This window comes from Neovison vison, chromosome 11 (assembly GCF_020171115.1).
Source record: "Neovison vison isolate M4711 chromosome 11, ASM_NN_V1, whole genome shotgun sequence".
NCBI lineage: Eukaryota > Metazoa > Chordata > Mammalia > Carnivora > Mustelidae > Neogale > Neogale vison.
In genome coordinates this window covers 158367112-158393456 of record NC_058101.1, presented here as the reverse complement: position 1 = coordinate 158393456, position 26345 = coordinate 158367112, and the positions used below count along the sequence as shown (strand labels likewise).

The window sequence follows — 26345 nt, the reverse complement described above, 5'->3', positions numbered from 1 at the left end:
TCCAACAGTGATGGAAGGCATGGAAGTCTTGATCATTTGTTTGTGGAGGTGTGTCCTTGGCCCTGGACTTAAGTGTATTCAATCTTGGATGTAGAACATACATGCTATGAAGGATTGCTGCTGTAGTCACCTAACCCTGTGATTAGATCGACTGGACAAACTCCAGTTGACCTTGGGAAGCTCTGGAATCATGGTCACTTACTGTCCTATGCTCAAGCATTGTCTTTACCAAGACTGACTAGCCACAAGGAATTTTTTTCAAGAGGAATATGATTTTCTGTTTCAGATTGCATGACCTTAATCTGGAAGTGTAGGGGTTACGTTGTGATTCTTCTCAATCAGGGCTTGTCATAAATACACTCATTTTTCCCATTAGGGATACTCTCTATCCTACAGAATCCACCAGATTATGTGGCCCGAATGTTAAGACTGTACGCTGGCCAGACCTGCTGCAGGTTCTGTTCCTTCGCTGGTTCCTACTCAAAGGTAGCAACCTTCCTTGTCAATCAATAATAGTTGGACCTATATTCTTAAGTGAAATATACCAACTCTAGAATCCAGAAAAGCCTACAAGACAGTATGCTTCCTTTTCAGACTAAAAGATGTGAGATCTAATAATTTGATCATTACTTTGAGGGTGTGATAATTAGCTCTTGACCCTGACATTCCCAAAAGACTGAATCCCTAAAAGTATCGCTAATATGGTGGGCCCCTGAATGTTCATAAGATATATTTTCTCACACCTTCTGAAACACTTATGTTTTATAATTTCTTCAACAAGTAGGCCACTTGCTTGCTCACTCATGTCAGTTAGCATGGGGTTACTGCTATAGTCAAGTGGACCAGTAGAATGCACTGAGGGAATCTAGATGGGACAGGTTGCTTTGGACTATATTATCAAAGAGCATGGGAGACAACACAGCCCTGAAAGAACATAATGTGCATACTACTCTGTTTCCTTTGTGAATGGAACTTCTGCTTCATTTTTTCTGATGAGGATGGAACAATGAATTCACCAAATTAATGGCCACATATTATGTACCTGAGGGCATATTTGCCTACTTTAGAAAACTTCTTTTGATATAGTAATGAAAAATAAGATAATTTCCTCTCAAGTGCTATTAAAAGGTACTGAAAATGTTATCGCATAAATTACATGATCTTTATTAAATTGAATACAATCAAATATGGAAAATGTTGTCATATGGAAAAGGGATGGGACTGATACAGGTGGGAACAATGTGTAGAACTAGAACCAATATACAAGGAAATGGGTTTTATTTCAATATAAGCAATGATTTTGTAGCTGAGTCATATAGGATAAGATGAATAGTTGGGAGGTAAATCATTCCCTGATATTACAAGTCTTTTAACAAGGGTTTGACAACCTCTTTGAGCAGGTAGTTGTGGTGCAAGTTGCAGAGTAGTATTTTGGGTAAGTGACTTTCAAGGATGCTTCCAACACTGAGATTACTGAAGTCTAATACATTCTCTACAGGATGATAATGCTCAGATCCAGTCTTTGCATTCTTGGAAGCATTTACCAATGAAGTCCCAGACAAAAAACTAGTTCTTAAAACCTTCAACAAGATAGATATATGGTACATCTGTGAACCTTGTCCAATTATATTGTACAAAGTTTTTCTACTGAAACTAGTTTTGAAGTTTTCATTAACACATGGGAAAACATTTATTTGTAAGCTCACCTCATCATATTATTAAAAAAAATTATTTTAAAAAGGATATAACCTAGGATTTTAAATTTAATCATCATTCTATTTTATAAAAGGTTAAAATCAATCAAGTAATTTTAGCAAAATACTTATGCTTTTGTTTTAATAGGGTGACCTCAGATGTTAGAATCAGAAAGACATCTATTCAGTTCCAGATCTGTCATGTATTATTAGCTCAGTGATTTTTCTAAATTCCCTTATTTTCCTGTTCTTTCATTACCTTATCTTTAAAATGGGGGTAACTTGGGACACCAGAGTGGCACAGTCAGTTAAGCATCTGCCTTTGGCTCAGGTCATGATCCCAGAGTCTTGGGATCGAGTCCCACATCAGGCTCCCTGTTCAGTGAGGAGTCTACTTCTCCCTCTGTCTGCTGATCCCCCTGCTGTCCCCCCAACACTGCACAAATAAATAAATAAAGAAAATCCTTTAAAAATGGGGATAATTCTAACTAAAGATAGAGATGAAACAAAGGTTTTGTAAATACTGAATTAAATTAAAAATGTGAAATATATTGAACAATGTGCCTGACACATGGAAAGAAAAAAAAAAACAAAAACTTACCAAACAGGATTATTGATAGCACAACTAATGCTACATTATTAGTAGTAATAATAACACATTATTTTTACTAAAACTTTTTTTTTTTAAACATTTTATTTATTTATTTGACAGAGAGAGATCACAAGTGGGCAGAGAGGCAGGCAGAGAGAGAGAGGAGGAAGCAGGCCCCCTGCCGAGCAGAGAGCCCGATGCGGGACTCGATCCCAGGACCCTGAGACCATGACCCGAGCCGAAGGCAGCGGCCTAACCCACTGAGCCACCCAGGCGACTAAAACTTTTATTATTAACTACTTAGTAGTGTATCTACTTAGTTTACTAAAACATCTTTTGTTTTAACTAAGACACTGGAAATGTAGCCTAAAGCAAATGTCACCAGCAGATTTAAGAGGATCCTTTTCCTCTACCTTGAGGACTAGACTTAAATGCAATTCCCATTGTTATTTACTACAAAAGAGAAACATCATGATAAGGAATTAACTACTTAGTGAAGTCCCATTATTTGTATGCTTATTTTGATTCTATTCTGCCTATACAAATGGAGCTTTATATTAGGGAAACTCTTAGCGTTTCAGAAAACATCTGTTTTTGTCATCACAGTACCTCTTGAGATAGGTATAATTTTCCAGTTCCAGTTTTATAAAAAGACACCCAGTATAGTTAAATGTCTTTCCAGGTCATTTTGGATGGTGAGTAATGCAAGTGGGGTTTAAACAGACTTTTCATCTCCTATTTGCTCTTTTTACTTCCACTAAGATTATCTCTTAGAGCTTCTCAAAGGGGACCTCAAAAGATAAATTTTCTTGTCTGGAAGTGAAACCACAGATTGCAACCAGTGTAGTTACAAATAATAAGGTCCTAGAATTGTTGATGCAATTTGTAAGCACATCAGACATAATTAACATGAGCACTCTTTTACTTTGAAGGGTATCTGCTTTTTTTTGAGATAGACAGATGATAGTTGACAGAATCAGAACTGAAATATTCAGAAAGAATTACATACTGAATCGGGAAAAAGCGAAGAGTAGCTCCTGAGTAGAATTTAATAGTGATATATCATGATTTTTATAAAAGATGTAAAGGTGTTAAGATGCACTGCATGTGACTTTGCATTGGTCCCTAGTTAGTATCTTTCTTCCCTCTCCCACCAATACTTTAATTTATCTGTCCATGTGCAGTAAAAGCTTTTTTTTAATCAATAAAATGTTATTTTAAGGGCATTAGGAGATATTAATTTTTTTGCTGCATAGTCATGCTGATAGAAATTGTGTGTGTGTGTGTGTGTGTGTGTGTGTATCAGTTAAATTAGATCCCCAAGAACTTCCAGATGTTAAGGGGACAGAAATGCATAAATGAGACCTGAAATCTTGCAAGACTTGAATTTGTTTGGATGATCAAAAATTGGTCCAAGACAGAATTCTGGAAAAGTAATTTCTCCATGAAATTTGCTGAGCACATTAATGAGTACTTAACTCTCAGCCTTCAAATTGATCAGACAGGGTCAGAAGGCAAGGATGGCTTACCCAGTGACTTTTAGTCTTTTTTTAATGTTACCATTAAAAGTTTGAGAGGCTTATGTGCCGTAAGTTTAAAATCATTGCATCTTAGTTTCACGGTACAGAAGGAAATAAATTCTCATAAACTGGTGATGTTCAGAATCTTTTTATTTTCTTTTGATAATTGCTTTCAGAGATAAATGTACTTGTATAGCACAAAATTAAATACATTCCTTGCTTTGGTCATTAAATGCTTAACATAATTACGCTAATTAAACCTTTATTATCAGATTTTCTGTAGAGAAAATCCTTTCTTATATCTAAACTGTTACTTTTGGCTTCACTTGATGCTGCTACCTTTCTACTTCCTAATGGGATAAGGAAATTTTACAGCTGTTAAATCCAGTGATGATTTTTTCAACTTCATCTTTTTTGACTTACCAGTTTATCAGCTTTGATGGATCTGATCACTCCCTCGTCTTTGAGACAATCTCTTCATTAGACTCTCATGGTTTTCCCCAAGCCACACTGACTATTACCTCTCAAGGTCTTTTGCTGGCTTCTCTTCATCTCCCTAAGCTTTTATTGTTGGAGTACCAGTCTCTTGATCATCTCCTAACATTTATGGCTTTAAGTACTCTAAGGACTTCTGGAGTTATATCCTCAACGTAGATTCTACATCTCAGTACCCCTATCAGTTCCAAAGTCTTCTATCCAACCACTTACTCAACACTTCAACCATTAGCTATGCCATCTCAGTAAGTCCAATCAAATACCTGATCTTCTCCCTCAAGCCTGTTTCTCCTAATGTCTTCCTATCTCAGGGAAAGACAAATCCAGCCTTGCAAGAGTGTGGACCAAAACCTTGGGAGTATCTTGGGTTCTCTCTTTCTCTCACACACCCCATATTTGTGCCAGCAACTATTCAGTGCAGTTTTATAGTGAGAATTTTTCAAATCTATTTTTCTTCATCTCCACTGCTATCACCCTGAGAGAGACATCGTTTCCTCTGGATTCTGCAACTTTTTTTCCTATCTATCCTGTAATCTATTTTCAACACAGCAACCAGGATGATCTTGTTAAAAAGTAACTCAGATTGCGTTAATCTCTACTCACATTCCTTTAATGGCTTCTCATCTCTCTCGCACTAAAAGTCAAATTTTTCCTATAGATTTAAAACTCTGTCTACACTAGATTATAATATCTGATCTGACCCCCTCCAGCCTCCTCCCTCACTGCCCTTTGTTTCAGAAGCACTCTCTTTGCTGTTCTCTCACAGCAAACCCTGGACAAACCCACAAATCCTAGACAAACCCACCAACGAGTCTTCTGCTGGCTGCTTCCCCTACTTGGAATTCCATCCTCCAGGAATCCAAGTTGACTTCCTTGCTTCCTTCAGATATTTGTTTCAATGTTACTTACGCAGTGAGGACTTTCTTATGCTTTATTTGAAATTATACCACTTGCCCTCCTGGCATGCTCTACTCTTCTTCCCAGACTTATTTTTCTTCATGTCTTAATTTCTAACCTTGTTCTAATTTCTAATCTATACTTGTCTTGTTTCTGTTGTTAAATGTCTTAAGGCTGTCGTAGTGTTCACTATTGTGTCTCCAGTGCCTGGGTCATATAAAGTATATAGTATATGTCTGTTAATTGAGATCAGTATATCTCAAATTGTAACAAAAAGTTTATATTTTGAAAATTTACTAATTTCATGTCCATAAGTATTGTCAGAAAAAGTTTTAATATTCAATACACAATGTGATGTGTGTCTGACAACTTTATTTTCCATGTTTCATTGGCTTCACTTACATTAATTGTACTTTTAAAAAAAATTCCATTTTTGATATTTTGTATTGCATTATGATGGAGAATCTTTTCTTCAAATTTAAAATTACTTTTATTCCCACTTGATTCTGTCATTCTGACAATATTTAGACTTTTCACTGAAATAAATGGATATATGTTATTTGTTCACCACAAATATTTTACAGGCATAATATGGGTTAAATATTCTTTGTAAAAGGCTGTATAGGATAAAATAAAGGTTAAGGCTAAGCTAGAAGTCTAATATGTAATCTATATATAATCATAGAAACAAAATATATATTATGTAAAATATCAAGGAATAGTTTATTATGTAATTTTACGTTCAACATGACCTTCATTTTTATACTCCCATCAAAAAAATAGAAAAGAAAGAAAAAAAAGAAAAAGAACAAAGAAGCTTCAGGGTTATAAAACTGGACTATCGTCTCTCCCAAATTCAACTCTTTCGTGTAGTTCCTTTAATCTTCTCACAAAGGTAAAAATGAAATAAAAGATGTGTGTGTGTGTGTGTGTGTGTGTATTTGTATCTATATATCTATGTCTCTCTATATAAAAGTCTGTATATGTAGACACTAAGAAAGGGAAAAAATTAACATCTTTGCCAGAAAAATTTTTAGGAAATATGATGCAGTGATTAAGACTATGGAATCTGGAGCAAAATCCCTGGGTTTAAATTCCTGATTTAGCACTTACTACACTTATTTGAGCAAGATGCTTACCATTTCTTTGCCATAGTTTTCTATGTTATTAAATGGAGATAGTTAAGAGAATGTACCTAATAAGATTTATAAAATTAAATGACTTCTGCCTAAGAAATGCTTAAATAAATGCCTGGCATGTAGTAAGTGCTAAAGAAATGTTTGATAGCTAAATATATAGGTAAATAAAAATATATTCAAATCAAGGTATATTCTACTGGTAAAATTAAAAAAAAAAAAACAAAACAACAACTGAGAGACAAATTTGACTATTAAGAGTTTAAATACCATAAAGAGAAGGCCTTATCTAGTTAGAAAATATTTAGGCCAAAAAGAAAGAACCTTCCTTTTCTTTAAGCATTTGTCACTTTTTAATTTGCACATTTAATTTGCAAACACCTTTAATTCCCTTGCAGTGCTGAAAATTCTGCAAGAATGTTCATCTTTGTATCCTCTGCCCAACAACACTTGCATATATATAGAAATTGACTCAGGGCTTTTTTGGTGAAGAATTTCAGCAATGATAGAGATTGGATATTATGACATTTTGATATTTAAGTTGGCTCTTATTTCCTTCTATTGTGTAGTGGAACACATTGAAATACCAAAAAAAAAAAAAAAAAAAAAGAAAAATGAAGAAGATTCCTACATGTCTTAATTTAATGCCACAAAAATGAACTGTATACTTTAAATATACTTTTACTAAAATTGCTATGTAATATATTCCTGATTTTCAATGTAGATGAATTTTTCTTTAAAAACTGAGATAACGGGCGCCTGGTTGGCTCAGTGGGTTAAGCCTCTGCCTTCAGCTCAGGTCATGATCTCAGGGTCCTGGAATCGAGTCCCACATTGGGCTCTCTGCTCATCGGAGAGCCTGCTTCCCTCTCTCTCTCTGCCTGCCTCTCTGCCTACTTGTGATTTCTCTGTGTGTCAAATAAATAAATAAAATCTTTAAAAAAATAATAAAAAAATAAAAACTGAGATAACTTAGCTAAAGGTAACGCTAATAACAAAATATCCTAGTAGTTTGTTCAGAGTGGAAACTTTCAGGATTTTCCCTGAAATTTTTCCAGACATCATCCATCATTGGGTAAAAGAAAACTGGAATATACCTCCATTTATAGACACATTATCTTTATGCTCTAGTACCTCTTCCTTCTGATAAAAGCTTGGAAAAGACTCAGGTCAGTGAAAATAAACCCCACCATATTAAGACCCAAGGTGAATGTTCTCTTTCCAATTAAGGTCCAATCATGTCATCTGTCTTTTAAATAAAATAATAAACTTAATTTCCTAGTTTTGTTGAGAATTGACATGCATCACTGTTTAAGGTATACAGCATGATGTTTTGACTTATGCACATATTGTGAAAGGATTACAATAGGCTTACTTAACATTCATCTTTTCATATAAAGAAAAGAAAAAAAAAATCTTGTGATGAGGACCCCGAGGATCTAATCTTTTAACAACTCTCCTGTATATCACATAGCAATGTTAACTATTTTTAGTCATTGTGGTGTATATAACATCCTTAGTATTTAGAACTGGAAAGTGAGGTAATAAGCCTATTTTTAAAAAAGATTTATTTATTTATTTTAGAGAGATACTGAATGGGGCAGGGGGAAGAGAGAAACAGAGGGAGAAGGAGAAAAGCAGATGGTCTCAGTTGAACACGGCGCCCTATGCAGGGTGCTCTCCTGATCCTGGTATCATGACCCTGAGCTGGAATCAAGAGCCAGACTCTTAGCTAACTGAGCCACCCAGGCATCACATAATTAACCTATTTTAAAGTAATTCACTATCTTTACAGAAAATGAATAATTTGCATCAATCCAACCTATGAAAACCTTCCCCCACTATACCTCATCATCTACTGTCTAATCTGTCAAATTTGTCTAATACTGTCTAATAGTCAAATTTGTCTCTTCCTTAGGAATTCCTACCTCTGTGCCTTTGGGTTAAAGATGGCCATATTCTCATCATCAAATCTCTCACTGAGATGTCAGTTTGTTCCCCATAGTTTCACCACCCTCTACTGCAGAGAATCTGGTCTGGCCCTGTGACTATTGCTAAAGTGAGGTGGTGCCAATTCTGGGCCTTTAAGAGGGCTCAATAGTTTTTTTCTCTCCCTCTTGGAACACATATTCTTGCATCTTGGCTACCATGTTGTGAGCAGCTCAGGCTATGTGGAGGGGCCATGTAGAGAATTCAGGGGCTCCAAATGACTGCCCCAGATGATTTTCCAGCTGACAGGGCCAACTGCTACCCAGGGGAGGGAGCCATCCTGGCCCTGCAAGTTCTAAGCCCCCAGGACCCAGCCTTTATCACTCAAAGCAGAACCGCCCAACTGGGACCATTCAAATGCGAAGAATCAGGAGTGATAGTGAGATAGTTGTGGCATCAAAGTTTGGAGTAGAGCTGTAACTAAAGCAATATCCTTTGCTTCTTTCCAATTTATTCCAATCACCTTTATATTACTTTTCCAACTAGACTGTAAATTATTCATGGTCACAGATATTGCTGAATTTGCTTCCCATGTGTCCCTGTAGCTATTAACACATTGCTAGACACATGGGATTCTGATTACCTGAGCTTTCCAGTTGAATTATAAAAAAATGGAGAAGCAAACAGTGGTAAAAAGGGAACTTTGGATAGAAGATAAATTTTAAAGACAGGATTTTGATTAAACCAATATTAATAACTAATGTAAAAAGAATGTCTTTCTATTTAATCTACAAAGGAATTAACTGTCATTTTGTGTGTGTGTGTAGAAGCATGGTCATCTATTGGAAATTTATACATGGAATTGTAAAAGACCAGACTAAAGGGAAATTATAATCAGACTGAAATAAATAAATAAAAAGGTAAATAAGTAAATAAGGGAGGAAAAAGCAGAAGTTATTGTTTGGAGCTACACAGTAAAAGGGGTGAACATAATAAATTTCTCTTTCAGTTTCTGCCATGTATTCTGCATGTACTTGATGTGGGAAGTAACAGTTATTATACCCAGTCACTGAAACTAACAATATTCTGGGAACAGGTACTGTTTGCAAGCCCATTTACTAGTGTAACAATAACGAAGCACAATTCAAGTCAGAACCCTGGATTAAGCAAACAGAATGACAATATGACAATATGCCTATTTGTGATCCAGGGCTTTTTTGGGGAGGAATGGGGGTATGAAGAAACCAGTATTATTTAAAATGTGAAAGATTTTTAATCTTTTTTAATTCCAAGTTAACTTTTGAGTACTTTTATTTCCTAATTGTTAATAAGTTATCTATAAGGCAGAAAATGTCCAATGTAGTTAAATAACTCCCAAAATGTTTCCCTGAGGACCAAGCCTCCCAGCAAAATCTCTCCCTGCTTTGTTGCTTCTCAGAATTCACATTTCTATGTTTCAGAACTGCACTTGCTAAGAGAGAAGATGATTAGGAAATAATGCAGAATACAAAAGGCAGTGTGTGTATGTGTGTGTGTGTAAAAGGAGTGGTGAGGAATTAAGCCTCTTGCTCTCTGGATTCTTGCATTTGTACAAAGTTGAAGGGTAACTGGTCATTACATAAAGGGCATATTTAAAAACACTTACGAAACGTGTTTATGTACTCTTGAAATGTGAGTGATTCACCAAGACAAACATTGTAGCACAAAGCTTTATTCATGCAGTCATACAGCCAATACATATTGTTGAAATACATTTTTAAAATCATAGCGTGAGGAGTTGAAGGCATAACTCTTCACACTCACATCCGTGTCGTTCTCAAGTGAGCCATGGATAGAGAGAGCAGAAGTGGGAGGCAGAGGGAGGGGTAGGAGAATAGGGAGCAAGCGAGGGAGAGATGAAAGAAGAAGAAAAGCAGCGAGAGAGAAAATACCAAAATACCATTCTGGAGCCCACCATCTCATCTATCCCAAGTATGTGGGCATCGTATCTAGCTTGTAACAAAGAGATGGCCATGGCGCTTCTTTCTGGTTCTAGACAGAGCTGATACGAGGGGGCACTGCATGCATGTCTGTCGCCTCAGCTCAGTCCCCATTCCTTCAGGAGTTAGGAGCTCTGGATCCCAAGAGTATCTAATGCACGCAGCTAGGCACGGAGATCTCTTGGAGAGACTGTCCAGGTTCACGCGAGTGCGCTCAGGGGCGCTGGTGTATCTATATGTTGGGGAGAGGGAGGAGTCCCTTCTGCCAGAGACTCACCTGGATCCCCACATTTTCCGGGGATCATGGGAGGAGTGTACGAGGTCGGAGGGACAGGTAGCCTTGCAGTGATAAAGAGCGCGGAGTGCGGACGAGCCGGGCGGGGGAGGAGCGCGGCGGCGCAGCCAAATCTTAACGGGGCCCCGGTGTTTGCAGACCCAAGTACAGCGCCGTGGGTCTCCGTCGGAGCCGTTCCAGAAGCTGCTGCCTGAGAACCCCGAGCCTCAGCCCTGCCTCACTTCAGGATCCTCTTCCTCCCCCCGCACCACGTACCTGGCCAGAGCGGCGGGACGCGTGCCCGAGAAGCCCCTCTCGGCAGGACCTGCCCAGCCTCGGTTCGCCTCCGTCTCTCACGGCCACCGCCGCCTCCGCGTTAAGGGCTCGCTGCGCTCCCGCCGGCACCATGGAAGAATCGGGGTAAACCCGCGGGCGCCGGCGACTTTTTCTCCGGAGTCTCTGGCCTGGCGCCTTTTGGGTGAGATGAGTGGGAGAGGTGGTAGCTCTGTCGGTCTGAGGTTTCCCCGAAAAGCCCCGGCCGAGAAAGACAGGCTCCGCGGAGACTGTCCGCCGCCAGCCCACTTCGCGCAGCGCCCTCGCCCTCCTCTTCTTCGTCGCGTCAGGGTTTGTTTATATAGGGTCCGGAAGCTGAGCGGAATTGCCCACCCCCTCCAGGCGGCCCGCCCTCCCCTCCCGGGCTCGGGCTCCCGCACGTGGTCGGCACCGGCGGCGTCTCCGCGGAAGGCAGGCGGCCGCGAGCGGGGAGCGGGCGGTCGGGAGCCAGCGCCGCGCAGCTTCGCCTGCTGCTCGCCCTCCCCGGCGCCCTCGCCCACGGCCCAGCCCAGCGCAGACTCGGCTTCGCCTCTCTCCATCCCCTTCTCAGGAGGGGAGCTTGAGCACACCGCCCTTTAGGTGCTCGTGATGTTTCTCTGGGTCCGCTCAGTCGCTGGAAGAGAATGGTAACATGAACAGCGGAGCGTGAGCGCGTCACGGGGGAAGGGGAAGAGATTGATGGGCAGAGCGCTTACTTCGCGGAAGATCACGTTCCGAGGGCTGCGCGAGGCGAAACGGCCGCGCCTCCACTTCCTGGCTGGACTCCGCTGACATCTGTAGCCTCCCTTCCAGCAGGTTCCCCGCTCTCGAGCCGCTGCCGGCGGGGAGAGTTTAGACCGCGCGCGAGCATCCAGGAGTTTGGGGACCTCCATCCAAACAGGAGTTGTGCTCCTGTGTCCGAGTCCCTGGATCCGTGTGGCGCCCGCCAGCACGCTGGCTTCAGAGGGAGTTGAACTTGAGACCAGGTGGGTCATTCCAGGGGCAGCACAAGAGGAGACAGACGTGCAGGGAGGACGAGGCAGGTGATGTTCCAATGTCAAAAGCGGACGCTTTTCTTCCGAACACTGGCTGGGGCTGAGCCTTTTCTCCCCACGCAGTTCCCCCAAGTGACCCGCTCCTCTCCAACCCAACCCTCCCCACTAAGGGGGGGGGGAGGACACCACAACTCCTGTGTTCTTACGTATGTAGCATGCTGTAGACTTTCATAACTTAAGATTATGGGTCAAATGACCGTATTTTACTCCACTGCTTTATATTAAGGAGGTTTAAGGATTTCCTCAGTCAAGTCATTTACTTCTAAGCCAATAGATAATGCCTTCGTCATAGTTTTCCGGGGGGAAAGTAACTGTGTGTTTGTTCCGCAGATGCCCAACTCCCTCTGAATCGTGCAGATTGGTGCTGAGCACGCAACAAAAGTTTTTAGCTTCTCCTCAGTTTCTGGTGCTTCGCAGGGGAGAGGAAAGGACTTTGGCTTTAAACACAAGAAGCAGTCAGGGAGCCATCTCCTTTAACTTTTCTTCTCTGTTACCATTTGCAATGAAGAGGAAACAGAAGAGATTTCTGCAGATGACTTTGTTATTCATGGTGGCTTTAATTTTCCTGCCCAATATTGGTCTCTGGTCTCTGTACAAGGATAAGCACTTGGTGAAATCCACAGAACCCGGGGAGCAGCAGGTAAGTGCCATCCGGAGAAAGCTCACAGGAGGATGGGTAAGGCGAGCACCTCGCGGGGACAGGAGGAAGCAAGTGTAGGGTAGCCTTAGGTTTTCTCTCAAGTATTTGCAGGGCACATATTTTAGGAATTGAGACTTTGGGGTTTGGAAAGTCCTTGTTTTAAGATCCCAACTAAGGACATGGATGGAAGTAAAATAAACTAGAAAAGAAGGATAAGAGAGGTCAAGAGGAAGAGAAAACAATCTCAGTTGGTCTTTAGGTTGATTTTGACTTGAGGTGTATGAAAAGTAACTGTTCATTTGTGGGGTGCGGAGGTGGGTTTGGTACTAGTCAGTCCGGGGATTTGTTTTTGCTTTTCATCCGGTTTGGATATCTACATTAAAGTGATCTGGGCCAATGAAATCATTAAACTTGTGAAGTAGTTCTCAAGAAACAAGCTACAGCTTTCTATATTTTTGGTTGTAATTTTTGCTTAGCAACAGCTTTTTACTCTGTGGAAACTTAAAGTCTCTTGTTTTTTCTCTCCTGTTGCTAAGGTGGTGTGGTGGGGTATACAGGCAGAGTTATCAAGGATGCCTGTTCAGTTTCACAATCTGGTGGTAATAGTTTGTTGGTAAAAGCTTTTCTTCATATCTGAGACACTGCGTAGTGTGGTATGTTTTGTTTTCACGTATATGCAATCTGTTAGTCTGGGCATCACTCATGACTTAACATAGATCAAAATAACTATCTTTTTTAGTGAGTAATGCAAAAAAAATCGTTCACGAAGTGTTGATGAGAAGTCATATTGTTGAATTTCTTGTTTATTAGTAAATGAGACAGCTTCTGTAATTAAACTTCTAACAATAGAATGCAGCCTTCTTTGTGATATTGACGTAACACCTTTTTTTAACTAGTCCCGTGCATCACCTCAGAATATTAATATTCTTAATTTCAAGGGCCATCGCCCATGTACACTGTGTACCGTCCACATATATTATGTGTTTAAGTAAAAGTCCATTTGTGGACAACAGGAATGTATATTAATGGTAATTAAATATTTCTTCTTATACTTAACAAAGTTCAATCTCTTTACACAGTGAGTGGTTAGTTGTGAAATACCTGGAGTTAATTTGCTTTTTCATTTTGAGAAGTAATGGTTACCAGTCTGTAAACTTTAAAGATAACTAGTTGCTTATGGATTTTTGGTGGATTGGAATTTTGAGGAAAACTGTTGATGTTTTTATTTAGTTGTTGATCTCTATCATCCTTTCTAATAGGGATATAACCTTGATTTAAAGTATATTCTGTTTTGTCATTCTAGTGAGAAAAAGGAAGGAAGATGGGCACTTTGAATGTGAAACTTTTTTTTTCTTACTTAGGTCACTTATTTCTTTAACCTTGATGTGAAACAAGATTTTGTTGACATTAGTAGCTAATACAGTATTACATAAAATTTCTAGTTCAAAATAGTTAAACTGACAAAAGCAAAATGACTTTTCCTTGAGTTTTGTTAATTCAATTAACCATCTGAAGTATTTGTTGTATAGCTAACATAAAACACTAATTAAACTTATTAATGAGATCTTTACAACTTTCACACTGGTTCTTATTGATTTTGACTCTTAATGGGAAATTTGTTTGTACAATGGCATTAAAAAATGAAATATAGCAAATCAACTCTCTGATTTACTATAATCTCCAAAAGAGTTTCCTTGTTTCTGTTTTTTTTTTGTAGAGGAATAGATTAACTTAATATTAGGTAATCAGTTAACAATTATGAAAGGAATGGGGTGTCAAGAGAAGGAGGTTTTTTGCAATGTTTCATACACTGTTGAATAAATAACTGATGGAGATCTTGTGACATTCCAGTTTAATAATCCTTTGTAATAGTTTTGAAACCAAGAGTAAAGATGGTCAGTAATATGCCATAAAATGAATGTCAGTCATATACTACAGTAGTTTTTAACTCAAGTAATAGTTTTAGAACTAATTCTTACTTAAAATTAAAAAGGTAGAAATTGTCACTTACTGAAAGATAGAATTCATTGTAAAACAGAAAAGATAAGCTTTTATTGGTTTTATTTCACTATTAGATATAATTGGAGAGATAATTAGGATAGTTGACATTATACGAGTATTGGATATGTAAGAGTTAAGTCACATATGTATATTTATATATGTGTGTTTATATGTGTGTGTGTGTGTATACACTTGACCAAATAAAAAGTGACTTTCAGTGATGAGTTAAACATGCTTAATATTGTGATATAATAGTTTGCTAATGTATCTATAAATCAATGTTAGTAAGTCAGCTAAACACACAAGTTTCCAATTGAAGCATGTAATTTGACTATTGGGTAATGTGTTATTTAAATTTAGCAATTTGTTCTAAAAAGACTATTTCATGGTTAATTGCTAAGATGTTCTTCAAAAGCCATCTTTTGCTATATTTATCACGAAGTTGTAAAATCGTGAGGGTAAAGATAATGCGCTGATTGAGGCATTGACAGCAGTAAGTACTGAAGCTATTCAAAACAAGTCACGTGCCCATGTGAGTGGTCTATTTTTACAGCAGTTATGTGTTAAAACAGCAGTTCTGGTGCAAAGTGTGATGTGGCAATGGTCACAGAAATTGAAAACCTTTAACCATTTTAAATAGTTTAATTATTACAGTGGGTTGTAGGGAAATACTTTACATTATGGAGATTCAAAATCATAGAATGGCTAATACTCTTTAAATTCTCCTAATTTTATTTTATCAGAGCACATCATTAATAGTTTATCTACTAATCTGTATAAACAGTATTTATTATATAATCTGAAACAAAGCAAGGGTAAACAGTAAACACTGATAGAAATTCTATGTTAGTTTTCATGCTGTTTAGTGTTTTGCACATTTTTTCTCATTCTCTTACTATTACAAGTTAATTGTATTATTGTCTTTTCACATGAAGGATAATGTTTACGGGGATGCCTGGGTGGCTCAGTTGTTAAGCCTCTGCCTTTGGCTCAGGTCATTATCCTGGAGTCCTGGGATCCAGCTCTGCATTGGGCTCCATGCTTGGCAGGAAGCCTGCTTCTCTCTCTCCCACTCCCCCTGCTTGTGTTACCCTCTCTTGCTGTGTCTCTCTCTGTCAAATAAATAAAATCTTTACAAATAATAATATTATGAAAATTCCCATTATATTTTAATATTTACCCATTTATGATGCAGAAAAGAAAAAAAATGAAATAAAAATTCCCAAATTATTCATTTAAAAGTTTTTTTTTCTTTTTTCTCATACAACCAAAGGGGATTGAAAAAATTTAATAATGTAGTAATTAAAATGTGTATTTTATTGTTTGTGCTCTGCAAAGTTGGAATCCAGTTACTAAAATAATTTTTAAGCTTTTGAGATTTTTAATGTTTTAGAATAATTTGAAGATATTTTATAGTTTTGGCTTATATGTTATTATCAATCATAATTGTCATGTTATTTTCAATTGAATTTTGTCACTTTTTTGCTATTACTGGGATGATATAATATCTTCTTTGTTTTGTTTAGAAATATATACGTATATTACAAAATAATTTATTGATAATGAATATGATACTTAGCTGAGATTGATTACTATGTAGTAATGCTTCTCATTTTTCTCGTAAAATTTGAATTGCTATTCTTCTCTGCTTTCAGCTACATTTAAATTAAAGTTATGTGTTTAGATCTTAAATAAGCAGTGCAGTAGGATTATAATTAGGACAAAATGATATTTTAGGGCAAAACTATTTCATTCAGCATTGTTATTCTTCCTAATTATTCTACAAGAATAGGTAAATAAAAACTACCTCCAAATACTTTGTTTTCCTAAATACATTGAAAAGACTAATTGGAAAAAAAAAAAAAAGTACTGGAGTTTTGGCAACTAAGTTGCAAATAATATGACTTGCAGAAATAATACAAGAATATTTAGAATATGATGAAGATCTTTTAATATTTTTGTGAATCATTTTTGAAATGAAAGAACTAGAGTCAAATTCCAGAATTTTAAATCAGACATTTTCACAATTACTCAGAATGATTTTAGAAACTTATGTTTGGCCTGGACTTTTTACCGCATAAGAAAAAAAAAAAAAACCAAAACTAGATGCTCATGTCACCTTTGAATTGTAGAACCTTCTTATTTCTTTGTACTTAAGAATTTTTATTGATGAAATAGGGTTAATCATGCTTGCCACATAAGGTACGTAAAGTCCTGAGATCACATCTTGGGTATTGGAAGTGTTGTGTGTTAATATTCTGTTGTTAGTCAGATCCATATGTAAGCTGTACATGACAGGTGTGGCACTTCACCTTTATTTAAAAAAAAAAAAAAAAAGAGTACTCTCCTGAAAGATTTCTATCTTTGACCAACTCTTCTAATGTTAATCAGCACCACACTTTGGGGGAATTGTTTCTTTTGGCTAAGAACATTTTTTTCCCCTGTGGCATTTTAAACCTGTTTTATGATGTGAAGATGTCAGATAATTGGTACTGAGTATATGCAAACTGTCATGCTTTCCTTTGTCATGCTGATCACTAAAGCAGTACAGTGTGTCTGTATTTCTTTTCCAGCAAACACCTTAGATATTGGAAGAGCTAAGGACAGGAGAAAAAAAAAGGTTTTCTCTCTTCCCGCACTCAGGATTATCAATACACTAAATGTGAAATGATGCATTAGTTTGAGCCATACTGTTCTTAATTAGCTAAAATGTAGGTTTTAAATTAAGATTTTAAAGGACCTTTTCTTGACTTTATGGAAAATCCATTCTGACTCGCTACAGGATCGCACCACACAGACCACTGTAACAAGTGTCTTAATTATTTGCTGTGACCTCGTAGATCGCAACATGATTAGTTCATCACCTTGCCTCCTGGGAGACTGTGTGAAACACAGTCTTCTGTTCACAATCTGGTAAAAAATTAGATAGGTTTTTCTCTCATTCATTGCTGTGTTGGATAAGCTGTGCTGAATCAATTAACCTCCTATAAGTTTTTTTTTTTTTTTTTTTTCCTCCATAAAGGAAACCAAGTCAAGGCTGGGATATATAGGGAAAGGGGTAAGGAGGTTTGGATGCTTTAAGTGATATAGAGAACTGAGTTTGTTTTTATTATTTAAAATTTTGTCAGGAGTAGCCATGATAGTCTTTAGGGAAATTTCCAACTGTGTCTCTTCTTATAACACTTTTATACAGATGAAGTTCAGCTAAGGTACATCAAGAATTATAGGAGGGGCTATAGATTAAGTGAAGGAAAGATATTAAGCAGTGTAGGTGGGATGTAGAATCAGATGTGGTTGTGCTTTGTCTCAGCAGTCACTCATTTCTCTTGGGCTCGGCTTACTTTGGATGAAGAGGTGAGCACTGGTTACTTCTAGTTCTTAAAACCTTCAGACATGACCACATTGTTCTTCTCTTTCCTTCATTATTTACGTGTGTTGACAAAGAAGCATTATAGAATCAAAGGTCCAAATGTGCCAAGAAATAGGAGGTTCTCAGGGTGATAGTAAAGGTAAAGACACACTCATAAACTATATATTTGTTCTCCATCTGACTTCCATCTGTCACACCATAAAGCTAACAGTTCCTAAATTCTCTCAAAACATAGTTGTAATTCTTGAATGAACAACAACAACAACAAAACAAAAACCATTTGTGCCACTGACAATACATATTTAGACAGGCAGGAATATATATATATATATATATGCACTCATATATACTGGGTTTATTTAAAGGTTGAAAAGAAGAGACAGAGCATCCACAAACATTCAAGAACATGATTACCACCACTGTTCCTCTCTGTTACGCTGGTGTCTTACTACCAAACTCCAATGAGATAGCCAGAAAAAGGGAGAAAAAATAAAGATATATTTAAGGTCAAGGGTAAATCACATGAATGTTTTCCTCCAACTTTTCTACTTCTAGCTTAATGGGGAAACGTGTGAACTAGATTAGCAGTACTCTCAAAGTATTCATTTCACGTATTCATTTAGCAGCACGTATACATACATCCACATGCATGTTCTCACTTAGAAAGAAAAAAATAAATCCACCCAACTGTTCCATTTCGTACATTTTTTTTTCTTTTGTAACTTTATGCTTTTTCCATTGCTTTGAATCCACAAGAGGCTGTTAGTCAACTGAGTTTGAAGCATCATTTAAATGTTACCAGCATAACTCTAGGAAAGTATGGAGAGAGATAAAGAAAATGCATCTGTCTCTAGAAGTACTTATATCTATTTAGCAAGCGTGAGACTCCTAGCAAGGATTTAGCCTGTTAGACTTGCACAGGTTATAAATAGGGTGATTCGTTTGTTGTCTGGTAATAGAATCAATGCTGTTGTGGTTGCCATCCCATGTGGTGGTGGCTCTCAGCCTCTGTTGCAAGAAGTGGTAGTGTCTTAGTGAGGGCTGAGAAGGCTAATTTTAAATTTATTGCTCAATTACTCATGGAATGTTATTTTCAGTACTTGAAGTCTAGAAAGCCAGATACAGGGAATATTATAAATCATTGTGAACTATTTTATCATAATAAAACTTGACCACATTGTCAGGGCTGCCACCCAAGTTTGAGTGAGTGGGTCTTTCCTTTTTCCTTATTTTTGGCATGTCTCCTCTGAAAAAGAATCCAGTTGCACTTAATTTTAGAAGAACTACCAGAATTTCCATTCTGTCTTGTTCTCTTTCAGTATGTAAGGATGTAGGCTCTGGAACCAAATTATCAGTTTCAAATTCTGGATCCAGCACTTACCACTTGGTGACATTTAGCAAGTCCTTGATCTTCCCCAGTTCAGTTTTCTCTTAAGTCGGGTGGGGATGATGATACTTTTCTGTAGTGTTACAGTGAGGACTAAACGCTTAGTATTTTGAACAGCATATAATAAGGGTTAATGAATATAGATTGTTATTATGGTATAAGCATTTATAAGTAATCATTGCCTTTAGCAAGGAAATTAGTGTTTGCTTAATAAATATTTACAGATGGGTTCTCTTTGCAAGGCTGTGTCAAGAGAGCACAGCAGAGCAGTGAATATGGGAGAGGACTGTCATTGATGTGTTAAATCTGGAAGGGAGGGACTGTTCAATAAACAAATAAGTAGGGTCTAGAAAATGAAAGGGCTTTTTCTTTGTAATTTTTTGGTCCAATGCTTAAGGACAGGTTGTTCATTTTATTTTTTGTATAATCATTTATTGCAAAAAAGTGACTGAAGTTTTTTTGGTATATTGCATTCAAAGTTATGAAAAAATTGAAGCTTTTAATAGAAGAGTTTTTTTTTTTTTAAGAGTAATACTTCTTTGTAGTGACCACTTTCATTTCCTATAACAAATAAAGCCCACGCCTCACATATAGGCATTTTCTTCCTCTACATTGATTACAGACAAGAATCTGAGAACTACTTTTGTTGTTTAAATCATAGTCATGAGAGAGATCGGACTATTCTGAAGAAAAAAAGTTAAAAAATAGGATAGAAACTATTAAAATCATGAAGCTACTTTACAGAGTTACTATTCCCTTTAGTGGAGTTAGAGGATACAGAAAAAGCATGTTGCATGTGCCCATTCTTAATTTTCTAAATAGTGAATTTGGTGAGGTAAATTTGATAGTCATGAAACAAACAAAAAACAAGCACTGAATGGTGGAATTTTCTGTGTGTATCAGGGACCTTTAGAAATGGGAGGGAGTGGTGTGGTCTCTGGAGCCCTTAGGGCTTTGTTCTTTTATGAGGAGTGTGTTGACTTCCATCTTCTCAGAATAAGAGAGGGCTGGGGTTAGGCTGAGGGAAGGGCAGATACTTAAGGTTCTGACATTGGGCTCACCACTTACCAAAGTCTGTCACCTTGGGCAGGTCACTTAATATCTTTGAAGCTCAGGTTTTCATATGTTAACACAGATATCATCACATAAATGGGTAGCTGGGAACTAATTGGATTAATATATGTAAATTGCCCTGGTGCATAGTAGATACTCAATTAAGGGGAGCTAAATAAATGGCATTGCTATCTTTTTCTCCGTTTTTAGAGTATTCATTGAAGGTAGTGAATAAGCTTAATATTGGACAAACCCAGTAGAGATATAATAAAGTATGTAAAACATCACTACTAATTTGTTTATTATTGATACTATTAGATGTTTATTAGCTATGTGTACCATACAATACTGTGCTTACACTCTGCAGCAAATAAGTGATTAAGAGATAAATCTGTTTTCAATTAGCTTACAATCTGCTCATTAAGAAAAGGCATGAACACACCTATAATATAGGAATGGATTAAGTTGTTTCATAAGAAATGTGTTCTAATTATTTACAGTTTAGAAGGAGTAGAGAAAACGTCAGTTATTGTGTGATATTTACGTGACCCTAATTGTTTTCTGCACATTTACTGATTTAATCCTCCAATAATTCATTAAGATAGGTTCTTCTGAATAACTCAATTCACAGTTAAGTAAGACCCAAAGAGAAAATTTGAGTCTCTGCACTCTGGATTCATAAAAAGAAAAAATGATGAACAGTGTTAACAGCTGCATAGTTTAAGGCAAGTGAGAACTTTGAAAAAGTGACTGGGTTTGATAATTAGTCTCTGATACTGTCCTGATTGAAGTTGCACACAGCTGTAGAGGTTTAAACAAAATTGTAAATGGTTGAATGGTAAGACTAAATGTGCAACTAAGATATCCTATAAGACCAATAACAAATAATGATGGTGCTAGCATTGATACAAAGGGCTAAATGTGGGGTCCTGAGAGAAGCCGGGAGAAAGCTGTTGCATGAAGACCAGTCTCCAAGGAAAATGAAGGTAGATGAAAAAAGCAGGAGAGAAGCAGAAAAGGTTGTTACGCTCTGAAAGGTAAATATAGAGCCTTTGCTTGTTACGGGTTGGCAGAGAAGTCTGAGATTTTTCTTACACAATTATCATACTAATTTGGAGAGATAATTGAACATTTGTGAAATGTTCTGCAAAGTGTGAAATCATATAATATAGATAGATAGCTATAATATCTAGATAGATAGGTAATTAGATGTTTCTCATAGTATATATAACCCTGTAATAAAGACTGAAGACTATAATATTGAATAGGGTTGTCAAGACACTGTGCAGCCAACTGGTCAGTAGGACAGCAGTGTACCTGTCAAAATAAATTCAAACAATGAACAGATATGCAGAGCAAAGGGAAAAAGCAATTGGTTTATGTATAGGTAGTAGAATGAGGGAAGTGAGGGGATATTAATTACAGGGATAAGGAGATAGTAGTCTTAAGCTGCCAAGAATCCCAATATATGAATGATGAAAGTAATAAAATCATAACGATAAAAACAATAAGAATAGAAGTATATTAATAATAAAAGTTAAAGTAGCATTTATTTATAGTTCTTACTCTGTGCCGGGCACCATGCTGAGCTGTTCTTAAATAGTCACAGCAAATCCTTGGTATATGGAAGATTACGATCCGATATTGCAAAAATGAAGAGACTTTTTTTTTCAAAATTTGTTAAGATCTTACAGTGATTATGCTACCAATATTGAAGTGTTGGAGTATCTGTAATTTACCATATAATGTAACTGTATTGGATATTCTGCACCATAGAGTTATATATTAACTCAACTTTGGAACGAAATATGCACAGTGGTTGAGGGCTTGGGGACTAGAACCAGGCTGCCTGGTTTCACTTCCAGTTCTATTGTTTGCTGCCAGTGTCACTTTGGACAAGCTGTGTATCTTTACTTTGTCTTAGATTTGCCATTTCTAAGATGGGTATAAAAAATAGTGCCTGCTTGGTTGAATCAGTGTATGGGTTAAATAGGTTTATGTCCATAAAATGTTTGGAAAACTGGATTGCACAAAGCAAGCAATTTTTTTTTAATTTTTAATTTTTTTATTTTTTATAAACATATAATATATTTTTATCCCCAGGGGTACAGGTCTGTGAATCGCCAGGTTTACACACTTCACAGCACTCACCAAAGCACATACCCTCCCCAATAAAGCAAGCAGTTTTAAAATGTTGGCTGTTATCTGTTAGAATTCTAGAGAACTGAGATTGGATAAAAAAGGAAAAGTATGTTTGTATACCATTTCTTTCATAGACCCATCATAAGGGTTTATAAAAATATTTTTATTCTCCTTTTTAAAGATTTATTTATTTGATAGAGGGAGCCCGCACACACACGCGCAAGTGAGGTGGGGATGGGCAGAGGGAGACACTCTTCAACCAGACTTCGCTGCTGATTCCAGAACCAATGTGGGGCTCCATCTCAGGACCCTGAGATCGTGACCTGAGCTGAAACCAAGAGTTGGGCACGCAACAGACTGAACCACCCAGGTGCTCCCAAAATTTGCATTCTTATAAGACTTTAAAAAAATATTCAAAGAAACATCTTTAACATCTTTTTTTTTTTTTAAATTTTTAAATTTATTTTTTTACTTTTAGTAACCCATATGGAAATAAAATAGCACTGACTAGTTCAAAAGTTTTTGCAGCATGAACCAAGGACTCATATGGCTCTACCTGTGAGAGCAAACTGGATTTCAACAGAGAGTTTGGTTCTTCCCAGCATGTGCAGTCAGCACCAATACTATTATGGTGACCTTTCCCCTCATATTTTTTGTGCTGTTCTCTCCACGTAGTGTTGATTTCTCAATGTGTGTTTTGCCCTCAAGGGATAAAAACTGTCTTATAAATTATGTCGTTGGGTCTGAACTTCTAAAAAAGATCATCTAAAAATGTCTTCAGGGTTGAATATTTTATTTTATTATTTTATATAACTTGAATTTTAACGTTATTGTTCTGGTTGCTTCAGAATGATGCTGTTTGAGACTGGAGTACAGAGCTTTACAAAGGAAGTGCTCGCTCACTCCTAGTGTTTCGGAGAAAAGAACTGGCTGGAAAGACAGGAATGGAAAACTGTAGAAAATTAGATGGTGAAAGGAGATGAAAATGCTTTCATTCCCTAGCTGAGTGAATCTTTTAACTTTTTTAAGGTAGCCTAACAGATGGGTGTCACATTAACGACAATTATGTACTGAAATTGCTGCCCTCTCTTAATTTGTATGGAAACTTCCATTTTTTCTTTCACAAACTAAAGGAAATTACATTTTCTGCATGATCCCAGCATTCAGAGGCAAAGATCTTTAGTTTTAATATATAAAATATGGAGGGAAAGATAAGCATCAGAGAGGCCAAGGAATACTATTCAAGAAATAGTAGAAATACCAACTACTTTATCACTTTGCCCCCCTCTTCCATCCTTTCTTTTTTCTGCTCAGAGTCCCCTCTGCTCCCCTTTTTTCCTTTAAAATTTTCCTTGAAGAAACATTTCAAGTGGGAATTGATTTGATCAATTATTGGTCCTGTGAATGGACCTACGACTTCAAACTCTAAAAACTTAAGTCTTTTGCATTGTATTTAAAACACACACATACACACACACACACACACACACACACACACACACACACAATACGTTCTGTTGAACCTAACTGGATTTTCAGTTATTGAAATGTGTATGATGTGAGAAATATTTTTTTAGCTCAAGGCTTTTGCTGTTGATCTATGTTGCTATTGTTTTGTTTGTAATACTGGGAGCTGACACCTTATTTCAGACTGTGTCATCAGAAGGTAAATATTGCTTAGTTGTGTCACCTCAAGGGAAACGATCTTGTGTAAGTTAAAAATAAAAACTGGCACAATGAAGCCAAACTACTGGTAAAGAATCTCTCTGTGCTTTCCCACTCAGCACTTTCTCCCGTTCTTTAAAGCTGCTTTCTCGAATCTTCTCGTCTCCTCAAATCTCCCTTGCCACCCCCTCATTTACCATAGTCGAGATACCTGGCCTCATTCTTCAGTGACAGCATAGTACTTTCATACTGGGAGAGCCAAGACGTCTTACCATAAAATCAGAGAAAGTATATGCATTTATTTCTCAGTTCCTATTTGCCTCATGTGACCATGGAAAAATATCTCTAGCCTTAGGATGCATTAGGGGCCTTCTCTCCAGTCAATAGACCACAATGTTTTCTTAGGAATTTCAGTTGATCTGTTCTGCATCCCCCCCCCCCCATTTCACTTATTTCCAGTCTCTTCCTCTCTGATCCATCTTTCACATCAATATTTGAACTTGCTCAGATTTCTCCCACTATTGGAGGAGTGCGGGAGCGAGAGTAAAGCGAAGACAGTGCCACTCTCTGTCACACACCCCTTTAGCACTGTCCTATCTTTCTCCTCCTAACAACTAAACCTGATGTATCTCCTTCCTGATTTTCTGAGTCTGTACCTCAGGCTGATTCCAGCTCCTCTAATCGGTGTTAGCTCCTTACAGCAGTGTCACTGGAAATCTCTTGGTAGTTAATTCCAAAAGCACTTCTCATTAGTCATGCTACTGGATAGAATTGAACAAAACTCTCTTACCTGAAACAGTCTTCTTTATCTGAGGAGAAGAGGGGGCAGAGTGGGAGACTTAAAGAGTGGGAGGCTGGAACGGCAGCTTTGGGAAACAAGCAAGAAGGCTAAATAGGGAAACGTGTACGCTGATTCTTTAGCCTTTGCTGGGCAAACTCCTATTTTAATTCTTCTATCCCCACACCCCTTCCCAAACACCATGCATGCACAAACACATTTACATTGTCTTGATAGACACCTATTTCTGTTCTTTTGCTTACAATGCTATTTTCTTTGGGGTCTCAGCAGTTGTTACTTCTTGTCTGCATTCTTGGGGGGGAAGCAGTCATTCATGTAGCGCCTCATAATTTCAGCTATCAAATTTACGTGGATGACTCCCAAACCGTTATGTCTAATCCAAATCTGCCTCTGAACACGTGATGCACACAACAATCTAAAATCTAGAAACCTATTTTAAACCTAAAATTACTGTAATGAAACCCATTTTTCACTTTCATTCCCTGTGGCGGCTCTCCCTTTGTGTCTCTTACCTAAATCAAGTACACCACCATCTCTCTGGGTGTTCGTTATGGTTGGTAACTTCATTATGCTTACTCTAAAATTCAGTCAATTGATAAGCGTTAGCAATTCTTCCTAAAACATCTCTGTGCACTTAATTCCCATCTCTTGATGCCCCCTGCTATGACCCTAGTTGGGACCAGCATAAACACTTCACTGGATTTCTGGGAAAGACCCTCAACTTGATACTCCCCCTCCAGCATTGTCCTCGCAAAGCAGAGTTATTTGTCCAAAGTGTGTAGTTGAACAGGCTGTGGCCATTTGTCAGTCCATTCACTGGCTTCCCACATCTTTGGATTAAAGTTCAAATTCTTTCATATGGCTTTACTGTATTAAACACTCCTTGATGAACCTAACTACTCATTACTTTACTACCAAGACTTCCCAGGCTCCAACTACTTTGAACTTCTTTTAGGTTCCTTAGATCATCATGTTCTTTCTCCTCCAGGAATTTGCATATATATTATCTTCAATCTTACCTGAACAATTTCTACTTTTCTTCAAGCTCTATCTGGGAAACTTTCTTTGGTCTCTCATGCTTGGGTTTCTCCCGTTCTTTAAATCTGCTTTCTCCTTACCTGTTCCCTAAGAAAAACTTTCTTTTTCTGCCCTTATAATGGAACTTATCAATGTATTAACTACCTATTTAGGTAGTTTATTCAACATTAATCTGTAAGTTTCTTAATAGTAGGTCGATTGATGTACTCCCCTGTGCACCTCCCCACCCCCAAAGTTTGTCCATGTACTAACCCATTGAACTTGTGAATGTTACCTGATTTGGAAAAATAATCTTAGAGATGTAATTAATTTAAGGATCTTGAGCTGCAGAGATCATTCTGGATTATCGGGCTGGGCCCTAAATCCA

The 26345-nt window shown here is 37.5% G+C and overlaps 1 protein-coding gene across 1 annotated transcript in view; it reads left to right on the top strand.

The window, feature by feature from the left end:
* The first annotated feature begins 11750 nt into the window (after positions 1-11750).
* GALNTL6 (polypeptide N-acetylgalactosaminyltransferase like 6) overlaps positions 11751-26345 on the top strand; it is a 1226826-nt gene continuing 1212231 nt past the window's right edge. The window contains exons 1-2 of the mRNA XM_044225096.1: positions 11751-11814; positions 12214-12523. Of these exons, the coding sequence (XP_044081031.1) occupies positions 12386-12523 (138 nt within the window). The 5' untranslated portion in view covers positions 11751-11814; positions 12214-12385. The remainder of the gene's footprint in view (positions 11815-12213; positions 12524-26345) is intronic.